We start from the raw sequence: 15,468 nt of genomic DNA, 5'->3' as shown, positions 1-15,468 counted from the left end.
CTACTAAAGAGAATGGTAAAGAACTCAAGTTACTTGAACTTCTTCCCGGCATAATTCACTTTTCGGAATTCAATGTGTTTCAAGCACGTTCAGAGATTCCATTTCCTTCATCATATCCATTGAAAACTCATTAATATTTGACCAACCCAATAAAAAGAGTGTTTCAAGTGATTTATGCAACTGTTCTTTGAAAGCATCCTAAGATTTTTGCTATCCTTCGTATTAAAGTAGGGTTAATTTCGCTAACAAACCTAAAGTTTATTAAGTTTTCATGAAAACATCTCACGTTTGAGACATTACATCAATATTCCTTGATGTTTTAATTCATTTACACATAACCCCTTTTAACCAAATTCCATCTATTTTCTTTTTCTTATAGAGAAATTTACCCATAGAATAAAGGCTAAATCGATAAATGGCCATTGTGGTAATAAGGTATTCGAAAAATAGCCAATGGTAAAGAAATTTGGATTTAAATTGAGCCGGCAGTTGATCCATCTTGTAACCATATATTGATATCTTTGACTCGAGAATGAATTTCAATCGATTTTTATTTGGACCCTCAAGGATTTGCGACTTGTCTCGAATCACATTTATCAAATTTTGATAAATTGAATTATACCATTACTATTAATTAGTTACAGCTTTTTAAATTATCATAATTAGTTATTAGAAAAAAAAAAAAAAAAAAAAGAATTGACGGAGAATTGAACTGCAGTAAAATGTATAAACACCATTATTTTTAACGCTGTCTTAAAACGTGACCTGCACATGAGTTTTTTTTTGTGGTTCAAAATGTTATTGTGCTCTTATGTGGTCAAGGACCCGTATGACATGGAGGTTTTGTGATTGCAATTTTTATTTATTTTTATTAGTTGCATATAAATTGCAAAATCCAGTGTTAGAGCCAGCACATGAGTGGAAGACCTAGGACAGTAAATCGAACAAGCCCCTTCATCCATGGCCTGCACAATCGATTTCTGCTGCCTAGACGAGGGCTTCGGCGGCAAAACCTACAAGCGCAAGAGAAACCCCCAATCCGCCGACAAAGATGCCTCTATCTTTGGCGGCGCTGCAATGGATATCGACGACTCGTATCCACCTCCGGCGAAGCGGTCGGCGGTACCCTCCTCGGACAATCCTGACAAGCCCATCTTCGGGAAGCCAAGCTACGACGGCGTGATGGAAGGAAAAGTCTCCGGCCGGAAATGGTAGCAGCCGAGGAAGCAGAGGGCTTCGGCGGCGCAAGTCAGCCGAAAGGGGACAACTTTCGAGGAGAGGGCGAAGGCGAAGGAGATAAAGAGGGCCTACAGAGAGAGAATGACGGAGCTGAAGGACGAGATCAAGAAGAACAAGGAGGAGAAGAGGAGGAAGAGGGAGGAGAGGGAGAAGAAGAAGAAGGAGAACATTTTGAGGTCTGGTACTAGGCTGCAGGTGATTTCGAACCCGAAGACGATAAAAAAGATTGCAAAGACGAAGGATCGGAAGCTCCTCCAGCCGGTTCCGGAGCATTTGATCAACAAGAACAGGAGGAAGAGGAATAACAACGACGAATAGACTAGTGAGTTCGTTTACTTTTCGGTTTTATGGTGGCAGAGAGTTGTTGTGTTATATGTGTCAACAAGGAATATATGGTAATACATAGTTGCTATGTTCTGAATATAGTTTCTTTGTGTGCGAAATCTTTTGCTTGCTCGAATTTTGCATCTATTTGAGACAACTTAGAAAGCTGGACTGGGATTTGATGAGACTTGAAAACTATTTGGAAGGGTTGATATTTGAAGGATATAGACCAGGCTAACCAGCATGGTTTTCTGGATCGTGGAGTATCAACAAGGCTAGGTAAGATGATCTCGTGCTTGTGTCAGCAATGTTCTCCCATTTTTCATTTTGCTTCTTGAGTCTTGGTTGTTAGAAATGTAGAACACTTGTTAAGGAGCAAATTCTATCAACAAACGCTGCTGCAGACGCTGCTTTCATACGACCAGCGAATGTGGTGGTGGTGATGTCAAATGCATTTAGAACACTTGTGAATAAATGAATGTGGTGGTGGTGATGTCAAATGCGTTCTTGACTTCTTATCTCGTCTCAACCTCGGGGTTATAGCACCTGAAGACAAGGCTATTAGTCACTAGGAAGTTCATGAATGGTCTGCATCGGGCTTGGCTGCTTTAATAATATTTGTGCAAATAGAAGTGCGCCGAATTTGGAAGGACACAAATACTCAAAAGAGATAAGTGTCTCATTTGTAAATATAGTTCAGTCGTTAGAATGTCAAACTCAAAAATGCACTTGTGAATATCCAATCATAAAAAAGGTTCAATTTTCAATGTGTTGGACATCGTAACTTGGTAACACCTCACTTCACCGAGAAAGCTAATGAGGTGACATCATCCAACAAGGACTTAGATTCCTTGTTGATAGAGACCTGGTTAGGTAGTCAGCCGAACTTGGGGTAGAGTTGTTTCTACAAAGTGAGATGCTCCTCGTATGCTCCTCACTCGCTTGACTCTGTTTATACAAACTGAGAGATGTCGACGATTGTCAATCACATAATTGTTTATACAAACTGCGAGATATGCTTGACGAAGTTAGGAAGGTCAGTTGCTTTCTCAAAAATAAGAAGGATTCGTAGAGTAATAAATTGGCATATTTGTGTATTGATTTGAAGAGGCTTTGAGTGTTGCAGACCCTCTTCTATTTATAAGAGTGATTTTCACCTAATGCCGAAGTAGAGCCGAAGTGGAGTCCCACTCTGACTGTATTTCCTCGGTATTAATCCATTCCAATCTCTGCATAGAGCTCAGCCACTCCTCCTTGTCTTAGGACTTGGAACCTAGTCCCTTCTTCATCTCTTATTCGTTCTAATCCTGATCAGCCACGAATATTAATCCTTGGAATATTCCTAATTTAATCAATATTTGCCCTGCTATTTGACATTTCTATTTAATCTAGGACTCAATCGAATCCAACCCAGAGAGATACTAATTTTAGGAAGTTAGGATTCGGCTATCTTTCTTTGGGCCAGACTTATCTCAAAGAAATCTAAGGTACTGAAGGTTTCCATTCTGCGCCGGGACCCAAGTTATCCTCAGTCTAGACTCAATATTTTGGGCCTAAACAGACGCACTTTCTTATGATTACTCAGAATGATTCAATGGATAATCATCATCACACCTCGACGCACTTTCTTGTGGTTCCATTCCGTATATTCTTTCAAGAATTCGAACAGTTTATATTTCAATTCATTTATCTTAGATTATCCTTAAAAAAAATTGGATAAATCTAAAACCACTAAAACAATTATTTGTAGTGAAGAAAATAGATAAATACGATTTTATCAAAAAATATTAAAATGACTATCATTTAATGCAATAGAATCATATGATTTCTAATTTGTGTAAATTTTTTGTAGAGATTATTTTTCGTGGAAGAACTAAAAGATAGACAGTTAAATTGTTAAAATACATCATAGAGCGATTCCTAAGAAAGTGTGCCAAAATGTGTCCCACAATTCTGATATCATAATCGACAATTTACACCTTGGTTGAAAGCGAGTGTTTTCTTAATAACAAGCAAAATTTGGTAGGTTATTACAAACAAGAGTACTGGATATTGTCGATAGCTTCGATATCTGGTACATCACTGTTGCAGATAGCATGGGCAATCCAACTGCTTGACCCGCATTCATAAATTCACTAATGAAGCACTAAGGGCCCGCTTTTAACATGGTCTGATTCTGTAGTGGTGCTTGTAGCAATCGAAGAACGAGATCGGAGTTTCCTGCTTCATCTTCACTGTAAACTGAGGACTAAGCATCAGCCCTAGTCATGAATCACTTGCTAGGGTAATACAAAACCAGAAACAGAGTAATCAAAACCATATATCCTCTGTAACATGATCAATCCTACGGCAAGCTTGATCCGGTTGAAGTAAATCAAATAGTCATGAATCACTTGCTAGGGTATTAAATTTACATTTAAGTCAGTAAAATTAGTAATCACAGGGTCCACATTTATGCCAATCCAAGGGTATTAAATTAAAGATGAATTCCAACCTACAACATTTATAGTGTGCAATAGCTAGGAGAGTGCAGCTGTTCTGCTTTGGGTGGGAACACATTTTTCAATCTTATTGTACCCTCATATCAGCTTAATTGATATCATATTCTTTTGACTTAACAACCAATAAACAGCGTCTTTGCTACATGTGCAAATGTTACGGGAAAAGTGGATCACAATAAAATATCAAAGACCAAAGTGAATTATCAAGAACTAAAATGAAAGTTCACTTGAACTAAACTCTACCTAGAAAGAAGCATCCATACCCGGCAGAAAAAAAATGTTGATACTCACGCTACATCTAAATTAGGAGAAATTCTGGCATATACCGGGTATACACAACTTCCCCCTCACAATAATTGGTCAAGCGATCAGTATGCAACCAAATTTATTGTGCGATGAACACTGCACACATCCGTTCAATGCAAGAAGATCTCCTACACTACGCCCTCAACTTAATGTTAACTGCATCACTCATACACTAACACAGTTTGTGCAAAATTACCAGACAAAACTTCTTGCGGAAGTACCAAACTAGTCCCAGTGCATAGTAGCTCTCACATCTAGGTATTTACATTATGAGAAACATAAGTGACTTTTTAGAAAGCAACTTGTGCATAACAAATGACCGATTGCCAGTACACAACCAAGGAGATCGTGGCAAAAAAGCATTATAGAAGGAAACTTACGCCAACTGTTGAGCGACGGGTTTGTTGTACTAGCTGAGAATATGTACTCATCAACCCTTTGCTTTGCCAGTGCCACCTGGTACACAATCAAAGATTTAAAAAAGGTTGTTTAATTAAAATGGTTATTGAAATTTGCATAACTCCTTATATTGATCATTGAGATTTGAAATCTATAGAATTGATCTCTGAGTTTGTCCACAATCAATTATTTTGGTCATTCTGTGAAAAATCTCCATAAAATAAGGATTAAATGACAAAAGTATCCTCAACTTTAGTTAAATCATTTTGACTTATTGTTTATTATATTGACGGTAATTTTGTCATTTGGATCCTTATTTAACATAATTTTTCATCGAATGACTAAAATGATTGATGGTGGACAATCTCAGGAATCACTTCTATTGATTTCAAATCTCAGGGACTAAAATGAGAAGTTCGGCAAATCTCAGGGACCATTTTGGCTAAAAAGACTTCTAAAAAAATGAGAAAGTTCATATGTTGTAAAAACAGAAAAGTTTGCAGCATACTTGTTTATCGAACAAGCAACCAGAGCTTTTCCAAATTACAAATTTTATGCCCATTTCATATAGGGAATTGTTATACGCCCCCAATCTAATAATATAAATCTTTACATTATAGGAGAAAGGAAAAATGAAGAAAGAAAAACCTAAACCCACCACCAATTTTGACTCAAATATCTCACGATAATATGTAACAAAAATATTATACACTACTTTACCAACCTTAAGCATGTTACATTCAATGATGTTTATCAGAATACTGGGTGTTGTTTGTGGTAACCAAATCTCACCGGCCCCATAAGAGACACCATGTGTACTAAAGCAAGCCAAGATGACAAAATTATCTCTAGAGTTTCACGAGTACTTAACCCTTACATGCGTTGAAAACTAATGCAATGGAGGGATGTCTATTAGTAAATCACACCCAGCAGAATCGGTACCTTTGCCAGGACAGCATGTTCTTCACGACAGACAAGATGGACTACCATGAAACGATGCGCTTGGCCACACCCGCTTAGCAGAGGATATGAGCTTAGTTATTCATGTAAGGCCCAATGAAGGATCTTGTGAGCCTAGTTGGATTCACAAGCAAGATTAGCCCATAAGGGATGGATAAGGCAAGATTCAACAAGATCTCCAAGGCACAGTCATCCTTATAATCATTGCTTAGAGATAGGCCACCATCGCCAATGTTGTTAGGATTCATCCCGTGGTCAACCGTTGTTGGCTAAATGGGTGAGACCATGTGGAGTTCAAACCAACCATTTAGGGAGCGTTATACATGTCCTAATGAAGTATGATCATTTCCATTAAAAGGTAGCTATTCTATAGCCTAGAAACATAAAGCTTGAGATTCATTCTTCTGACAGTTAAGTCTAACTTAGGTGTTGGAACCAAATTTACACACCGCAGCGAGTGGTAGTTGAGCACAACCGGCAAAACAATAACCAACCGTATGCAAGTTTGAGACAGGGGGAGGAGTGTGTGTCGGCCAAAGGCTCTACAACGGTCAAGTTAGTGAATGATTTTAGACTCAAGTAGTGGGCAAGAGAATTGAATGTTTAGATTGCATTATCATAGATGAACCCTAGATGGGTGTATTTATACCATGGGGAGAGAGACATTTTAGGATAGAATTCTCATTCTAAGCCAGAAGAATCCTAGAGGATATCTAGGAGTAGATATTGCATCCTTTTCGGAGTTATGATTACTTGCAGCGCATCCCAATTCCTATATTGTATGAACTCCAAGACTTATAGGATCTGATTGTGTCCATATTCGGATCAGATTGCTTGTCTTGCGGAACAAGCATGGTCATCCAGCAGAGCCGTCAGGACTCCATCTATTGCCTCGGAGTAGAGTGATGGTGGCACCGCTACTTTGTCTGATACAACTCTACCCAAAGCTGGTGAGTCAATGATCGGACTTCTGAGGTAGTAATATTCGGATCAACCTTACTCTGGCGTGGAAAATCATGGTCCCATGCCCCTAACTATTCGTTTGAGAAGCAACCTGTTCCCCTTGAGGATCGATTGTTATCCAAAGATTATGTATGTTGGAGAAAGTTGGAATACATACCCTTTGGTCTTCAAATTCTTGCAAACGTCATAATTTAGTGTTGAATTGGCCATTTACATGAGTCGAACATAAAAATTATCATTTACAAATAAAGAGAAAAATCACTAGATTGTAGTAGTAAATAAGTCACTCTCTCAACGAAATGCTAATCAAATGAGTGGGCCTGGCTGAATCTCATATAGGCCTTACTGACCCATAAAGCCCATTTAGGGCCCAAATGTTTTTGGTCAACGAAGGGGAAATTAATCGATAGATTTTGGGACTTGGTTTAGGAGACGGGTTGGGGTTTTCGAAACGGGTCATCCAGCTCGGTAAATTGCATATGAATGCTTAAACCCCCATGACCCAAACCCAAACCCTGCATCTTCTTCTGAGGCTCGTTTGTGCCTCTCTCAACTCTTGCAGTCTTTCTTCTCCTTTCAGCTTCAAAAGGTTAGAATCTGGGATTCATAAATTGGTTTGGATAGTGGAATGAGGTTGTATGTACCATCAACTTTTAAATCCTTGTGGAATTAAATTGTATAAATATTTGGGTGTTTGATCAGACGTCACAATGGATAGAAAGGCTCGTGACAGTGACAATGAGTTCAAGGGCGATGGCGATTTCGACAACGATGAGCTGAGTGTTTTTTATTTGTAAATTCTGTTATTGGGTTTTGGTGATCATTCGGTTTTGTTTTGGTGATTTTGTTGTTATTTGATGGTTTGTGGATGGAGTAGGAAGAGGATGACTTTGATGATGAGCAGGCGAGGAGGAAGAAGATGGAGGAGAAGTGGGGGAAGAGGAAAATGGTGATGGGCAAAATGATAATAAAGATGCCGAGATGGAAGAACTCGAGAAAAAATACATCAATCTTCGTCATCAGGAGCAGTAAGAGACTTCAGTTCACAATCCTTTTATGCTTAATTATAATCTTGTGACGCTTAATTAGAATGAAGACATAGAGCTAAATAATGTGAATATAAGAGACAATATGCATAGCAGTTGGAGGTTACAGAAGTCATTGAATAATATAATAGTCCGCCAGTGTAGCTATAGAAATTGAATATTAGTGCCATTTTCATCTTAGCTCGACGCTAAGTTTCAGTATCTATTTAATTTAGTTATTATGAAAGCACAAAGTGTGTTTAGCTTGTAACTATACAATTAGCTAAGATAGAGTTTGATTTAATCAAATCAAACTTTAAGGAAATGCTTCAAGTTTCCTCTATTCATATGATTGTGAGGGTTCCTCAAATTTCAGAAGTTCCACTACAACAGTTACTATAATTAGTCAGATTATGATGGTACTATGCTATTATGTTATTAAGTTTGTCTCAACTGTTCAATATGAAATATACCAGATGATAGTATTCTGACCTTTAAATTCCATTAGGTACTAAATTAAATTAGTTTGTTATCTAGAGGGGCGGCAGAGAACCATGAAATTCAGTTGTAAATTATACTTGTAAAAATCTATGTTGCCATATGTTTACTTTAAGTATACTCTCGGGCAGTTCTGTATAAATTCTTTCATGCTCCGATAACTTCTCTTGCATGAATTTTAGGAATTTATTCTACTATGTTCAACTTTACATTAGTGTGTGCATTTCCATGCGGGTTACTTGGTCTAACTAAGGCCTGTCACGTTGTATCTTGTAGAATATCTACTTTCATAAACAAATTGATAGACAAATGGCACTGCTGCTATTAAAAGCGAGCCGCATGCTTTTAATCAGGTCTGGCTCTATAATTGAACTTGTAAACATGCCTTTCCCTATGGCTGACTTGTGCCATGCTTTGCCAGATATCACTAGGAATTCATTTTTCTTTTTCCAGTTGCAGAATATTAGTGAACAAGTCGCTTCTTATTTAAAAGACCCAAGCAGAATGGTTAGGCAGATGCAGATGTGGTCATATGGAAATTAGCAGTTGCTGTATTTGGCACTGTAATACATTAACTCTTATATCTAAATTGAAAAAATGAAAATTTCACAGTTCCCAAGGTCTCACGTGCATGCTCGGATACATTTGTGCTTCATATTTTTAACATCATAACAAGATTGGTTTTTTAGTAATTTAAACACGGGTTATTGATGTGCAGGTTCCTGTGGGGGAGAACACTGCAAAGGGAAAGGTACTGATTGCATATAATTGTGGTTTAACTGTAATTCTATACTAATATGGGGACCCATTTATAAATTCATTGGAATTAAATGTCCCATGGCATTTACAATGTTCTCATGTGCTATATTAACTCCCAAATGAGGTACAAATTCGTTGTTTGGGATGGATGCTGACGTTTGAGCAAATTTTGCGTTGTTTGTGGTGTTTGCTTCAATTTTCTTTTTGGATGGCCCCGATGTGACTAGATGAATTTGTTCCTTTTATTGCTCATGCAACCAGTGAGCGAGGGCTGTGAGTGTTTCACTACTCTTCATGCGCCATTAGCTTTAATCTATTGATGTCAATGACACTGCATTGTATTAGCAGCTTTTAGTGGGCTTTGAACCTCATCAATCCTGAACTTCTATTGCTTTTTTATTCTAGATTTGCACTATTTGATTAATCGCCTCAGAGACAGTCGTTCCTCCTAATGCTTCCTGACCCTAATTATTCAAGGTTGAAGAAGCGGAAACCAGCTCCGTTGTGTGGTAGCGATGCAAGGCTGAGCCAACTGTATAGTCCTTAGATCTCAAGCTAAGAAATTGTCTGCTATTTATTTATTTGATATATTATTCAATCTAATATCTGTTATACTTATTTACACAATTTTTCAATGGGAGTCGAGTCTTTAAGAAGCATGATTTTGTTGTAAATGACGATTAAGATCTGTATATTTGACATTTATAAGCAGATAGGATGTTTTTGCTTTCCACGGTGCCGAAATAGCATTGCTGATGCTGGATGTATTTCAGTATTTGATGATGTTGAACACATTTGAGCTATGCAATATTTGATGATTTGAACACATTTGAACTTCAATATCTAATTGCTAGGGGTTTTTATATCTCAAGCGGTTAAGAGCGCTTAGCTGTGAACCCGAAGTTTTGAAGGCATAAAATATCTTGAAGACAAAGAAGGAATGCAAAATATGTTTGTATCAAGTAAAATTGCAAACTCATGGAGGGCTTGTGGACTACTGTCGCTTCTTTTTCTGGGAGATGGAGGACCGAACTACTAGAACAAGCGTGAAAAAGAAGCTAGCAGCTGTGATAAGCACCTTCCAACGTCCGAGGTTGCAGTTGTTACTGGTAGCCCTCATCCTTGCAATTGTGAAATCAGGTTCATCCTCTTGCCCTTCTTCTTTGTCTGAAAAACATACAAATAACATAAAAATTTTGTTTTTGAAATGAATACAGACGGACGTGGAAGTGTTTGGATGGAGTATAATTCATTGCAATACAACAATACGACATACCTGTGTCTTCTTCATGAGAGTCCATGATGACGCAATTCAACCATCCCCGCTCATCGACAAGAAGGCCTTCAAAGTATTCTTTGCAGAAACCAAGGAAGTATATTCCTGGTAGATGCTCCCACATGGACAAATCTCCCCCGATGACACATGGATAATGAGGATCTGATTTGGTGTTGTGTTGGGTACTTGTCATCATATTATTCTGGTGCTCTTGCACAAACTCGACACCAAACTCCTTTATCCGAAACTGGTTAGGAAATCTGGCTATTACCAATACCACCACTTCATCTCCACATTGTAATATTGTTTCAGTCTCCATCCTCCAATGGCTCAACCATTTCATATCTTCTCCGTCACCAGGAATTCCATAGATAACTGGTTCATAGATCCACGTCAGACCCTTACTCTTGTTACTCACTTTAGCCACTAAAGGATAACAAAGATGTTCAAGCCTTTTATTATAATTCTCATCCTTTGCATAGGTAGCAAAGATGTTCAAGCCTCGAATTCTGTGACTAGCATGCAGTAAAGGGACAATAAAAGATATCGAGGACTTGGTACTTTTATAGCTGAACCGGCCCGGAACCTCATTCCCAGTAAAAAATGTGCTGAATATACCATATTGATACAATCCCTATGTATTTGCCAAAGTCATCACAACATTACTCAGTCATTTCTTTCCCATTTTATATATTTAAGACTTATGAGAGTGAGAAAGAGAGGCGCACCTGGACTGGGACCTCTTCTGGATGATCCCTGGTTGCGGCTGGATGATGCATTCGAACAGCTGGCATGGATTCCAAGTTGGACAAACCCAAAAGTTTGATCATTTCCGCATCAACTCTATTAATAGGCTCTAACTTGTATTCGTACTCCCACTCAACTAGATTCGAATTGTCACTCACCATGTATTTACACCGCTGCTCAGGGGAAAGATATGTTATTTTTCTTAATGATATGCATCCGGCTATACTCATCATTTGGTGTACTTTCGGCAACCCCACAAGCGATTCGAGCCTATCACAACCGTAGAAAGAGAGTTGATCGAGCCTTCTCAAACCTTTGATGAAACCTGGCAGGCTGCAAATTGGATTCTCACCTAACTTTAGTTTTCGCAACGAGGATAGACTACTTAAATCCCTACAAAAGGCATCATCAGAAAGATTGCACCCCATGAGACTTAACTCTAGTAAAGAGCATGGAAAAGAACTCAAGATGGTTGAACTTCTTTCTGGCCACAATTCACTTATTGGAATTCCATCTATTTCAATAACTTTCAGAGACACCATCTTCTTTATCATCTCCACAGGAAACTCTTCAAGATTTGAGCAGCCAGATAAAATGAGTTTTTCAAGTGATTTAAGCATGCACATGTTCTTCGGAAGCATCCTAAGATTCTTGCAATCCTTCAAGTTTAAGTACACAAGTCTCTCCAGGTTTCCAATGGATTCATGAACATCAATCATGCTTGTGCAATCTACAAGAATCAATTCTTCTAGACTAGGGCAAAGTGAGAAGTCCATGATTTCAGTGAGGGAATGGGAATGGCTGACGTCAAGGAACTTCAACGATGGAAGAAACTGTGGAAACAAAGAAAAAACGAAAAAGAAAAAAAACAATGAAATAAGTATCTAACATAAGAAATTAGTCATCGAATTAAAGAAAACATAGGGGTTCATTTTAACACATGGAGTTAGTCAACAAATAAAAAACTAACAAAATAAGGAAAATGAATTGAAATGCGTAGAGTAACATACTTTTGTTCCTTTCCAGACTTGTCTTAAGCTACTATGTTGCATTTCAAGAACAATTAGACACTCCAAAGGAAGATCAACAGGTATAGAATCCAATGGAAATTCAAGCCAACACAACCATCTTAATCTTGTAGGGAAATCTACATAACATCCATCCAGTCGTACATGAATAAGATGGAGTAGTTGTAAATTGTGCATCCTTTCAAATGCATTGGCTTCCAAGACCGTCTCATTTGTGTTTATTGGTCTGTTTGCAAGATGCATACGCATATCCAAGGCAAGACCTTGAATTGTTTGTGTACCCTAACAGAAAAAAAAAAGTTAAAACATTTATATGGATAATTTACACAAGGAGAAATACATATATAGACATAAAAGGCATGTTTCTTACATTCTTTTCCCTCAGTACTTCGAAAGAATCCTTATGGTGCCATAATCTACTACGTTTTCTAGACTCTTTTGATTCGTGGCAAACAATTTCTCTTCCCATGTCACGGATCATGTCATGCATTTTCACATTGTTGCATCCATCAACTGTCACCAAGCATGTATCAATGAGATTTTGAATGCCAACAATTGTATAGAAATCACATCCATCGAGTATTCTAACAATGTGGCTTTTGTTCCTTCCTATTAGGAAACAAGCAATGTGGAGGAATAATTCCCGGTCATGGTCATCTTGTAAATTGTCATAGCTTATTCTTAGTTTATTCATGATTTCACCATTAGGGATAACTTTTAGCTTCTCCAATGCACTTTCCCATACATCTATACTTTCCCCTGATAAAGAAGACCCCAAAACTTTTAGAGCTAATGGAAGTCCGTCGCAGTAGTGTACAACCTTTTCTGAATATTCCATGTAACCTCTAAGGGGATGATCCTGGCGAAAAGCATGCCAACTGAAAAGCTCTAAAGACTCATTGTAATACAAAGTTCCAACTTTGTGCACCTTTGTAACTTGATGTGCCTTTAGCAACCTTTCACGCCTAGTTGTTATAAGTATCTTACTTCCCGGATAAAACCGATCTTTCATCTCTAGTACTGCATCTAATTGGTCCATATGGTCCACATCATCAAGAACAAGAAGCACTCTTCTAGAGCTTATGGCTCTTTCAATCTTTCTTAGTCCCTCACTAACACCATGTATTTTCACTTCTCTGTCGTTCAAAATATCATAAAGAAGTTGTTTTTGTATTTGAACTAAGCCATTTGGTCGATTTGCTGTTTCACTGATATTTTCAATGAAACTACTTCCTTCAAAGCTTCTAAAGTTTGAATTGTAAACATGTTTTGCAATGGTTGTCTTCCCTATTCCAGACATGCCATACACAACCAATATACCGACATAGGTTGATCCATCTTGTAACCACAAATTGATGTCCTTGACTTGAGATTCGACTCCAATCAATTTTGGTACAACGCTCAATGGTGTGCGACTTAACTTGCCTCCAATCACTCTAACAATTTTTTCAATAAACTTTGACTCATACCTAAGAATTTACAAACAAAATGAAAAATAAATCAAACATGTTATGTCTCACAGATGTATTGGATGAATGAATAATGAATTGGGGAATTTAGATAATTAATAAATCAAACAAATGTTGATGGCCTTTACTTAAAAAAGAATTAAAAGGAATACAGCACAGAAAGTACATACCAACTTTTTTCCACACCTGCTTTTGAAACATTTTAAGCAACAGGAAACCAGTAGACTAACATGGAAAATGACTAATCCTTAAGTTTATCCAAGTGTGATTTCTTTAAGTTGACCTAAATTGGGATAATTATTCACTACTGAGGTTGAATAAAAACTTATAAAAATCAAGGTCCCTACGGATCATAGTATCAAATTAACTGAAGAAAGAGAAGAGAAATGGAGAAAATGAAAGTTACCCATCAGCTTGATTTTGTAAGACCATGCCTGCTAGGTCTGCAATCTCTGCAAGTGCCTTCCTCCATCCCTCCACCTTTTTCGGCGACTGATTTTTCTGGCTTCTAGCAAATGCTTTTCCAACACTTCCTGTCTGCTTCCTCACGTGGGACGGATCAACATCGTAGAAGACTGGTAAAACTCCATGGTCCGAGGTGGTCTTCTTCCGTTCAAGGATCAGCACAAGCTCATCAAGACACCACCTGGATGACGCGTAATCTTTCGAAAACACGACAACAGAAGTTCGTGACAGCTGGATCGCTTTCAGCAGTCCTGGCTTTATATCTTCTCCTCTCTCAAGTTCATCGTCGTCTCGGAACGTGAGAAATCCTGCGTTGTTCAAGGCTGTGTAGAGGTGGTCGGTAAAAGTCTTGCGAGTGTCTTCGCCTCTGAAGCTCAAGAACACGTCGTATCGGTAACCCCGAAATTTTTTGGAATCAGAGGAGGTTCCTTCAGATGTTGTCACGAGAGCCATTGATGTGGATTGATGTTCAAACCAAAAAAACTGGTCTTTGCTAGATGCAATGCAAATGTCTCTTTGCAGGGGATATTTAATTGGGTTATTCCTATCTACTGGAAAATAAAAAAGGTTGTTCCCATGCTTTTTAAAAAGGTTGTTCCCATGCTTGACCCAAAGTCTTTCTTTAAATCATGGCCGACCGCTAGTGGCAGAGATTAAAACAAAAGGTTGTATGGGGTCCTTCCTATCTAATTCCAGGAAGATTCACAAACAATTATAAAATGGGTCGTGTTCCCATGCATTGCCCCAAATTTCTTTTAAGGCATGGCTGGCTGCTAGTGGCAGAGTCGTAAAAATAAAATTGCACCTATAGTTGCAAATAAAAAGGAAATAAAACATAATTAAGTTCTGTATAAAATGCGTGATAAAAGAAAATGTGTGATATCTGACATCCAATTTTACTTTTTACATACGTTTCTAATTTTTGGTCGTCGGATCAGATGAATTGAAGAAGATCAAGGGACATAAATTAACAAGAGGTATGTGAGAAGTAATTTGGAGTGTGTAGATAGCACACCCCAAAAAGAAAGGGTCCTTGCACGCTCGAAAACGTCATTCGAAGAGGTTAGTAAAGAATAAATGAAGAAATACATCAATGAACCAAATAATAGTGTAAGATAACAAAATAAACAATGACATTGAGTTGAAGAGTAAGAATTCATATATATCATTTTTTCCGTACAATACTACAAAATACAACTCGCTTCTATCATATTACTAGTTTATCTTATTAAAAGTTGCTAAAGATGAGTATATAATGTTTGTGGTTTTGTTCTTGACATTTATCTTGCAATTCCCATTCTACCTGCAAACTGCTTTGTCAATTCAATACCGCCACAACAATAATACTGCATTACTTTGTTGATGCTCATTTCCAGTGGAAAATGCATCACTTGTAGTCTTTTTCACAGTTTTTTCTTATGGGACCTGCTTTGATTTTTCTGGTACCGTCTTTGCTGCAAGCGTGGAGATGACGCCGTTGTGTTATGTGATGAGAGATGTTGCAGCTTC

At 37.9% G+C, this 15,468-nt stretch overlaps 2 protein-coding genes across 2 annotated transcripts in view; one reads left to right on the top strand and one right to left on the bottom strand.

Moving 5' to 3' along the window:
* The first annotated feature begins 897 nt into the window (after nucleotides 1-897).
* Nucleotides 898-15,468, top strand: part of LOC137735368 (uncharacterized) — a 28,747-nt gene continuing 14,176 nt past the window's right edge. Inside the window, 1 exon segment of the mRNA XM_068474790.1 lies at nucleotides 898-1,707. Coding sequence (XP_068330891.1) covers nucleotides 961-1,557 — 597 coding nt within the window. The 5' untranslated portion in view covers nucleotides 898-960 and the 3' untranslated portion in view covers nucleotides 1,558-1,707.
* LOC137735374 (disease resistance protein RUN1-like) lies at nucleotides 9,810-14,497 on the bottom strand. The gene is made up of 6 exons (XM_068474798.1): nucleotides 13,901-14,497; nucleotides 12,396-13,494; nucleotides 12,008-12,307; nucleotides 10,979-11,830; nucleotides 10,251-10,884; nucleotides 9,810-10,141 (listed from the first exon to the last, which is right to left on the bottom strand). Exons 1-6 carry the CDS (start codon nucleotides 14,410-14,412, stop codon nucleotides 9,969-9,971), a joined length of 3,570 nt encoding a protein of 1,189 aa, XP_068330899.1. The 5' UTR covers nucleotides 14,413-14,497; the 3' UTR covers nucleotides 9,810-9,968.

The sequence above is a fragment of the Pyrus communis genome, chromosome 5 (assembly GCF_963583255.1).
Source record: "Pyrus communis chromosome 5, drPyrComm1.1, whole genome shotgun sequence".
Lineage (NCBI taxonomy): Eukaryota > Viridiplantae > Streptophyta > Magnoliopsida > Rosales > Rosaceae > Pyrus > Pyrus communis.
This window is presented reverse-complemented; position numbering and strand designations above follow the sequence as displayed.

Coding starts and splice junctions, on each gene's coding strand:
- LOC137735374 (XM_068474798.1), bottom strand. CDS start 14,412: ATGGCTCTCGTGACAACATCTGAAGGAACCTCCTCTGATTCCAAAAAA. Junction 13,495..13,900: donor TTACAAAATCAAGCTGATGG/GTAACTTTCATT, acceptor GTAAATTCTTAG/GTATGAGTCAAAGTTTATTG. Junction 11,831..12,007: donor AAGTCTGGAAAGGAACAAAA/GTATGTTACTCT, acceptor TTGTTTCCACAG/TTTCTTCCATCGTTGAAGTT.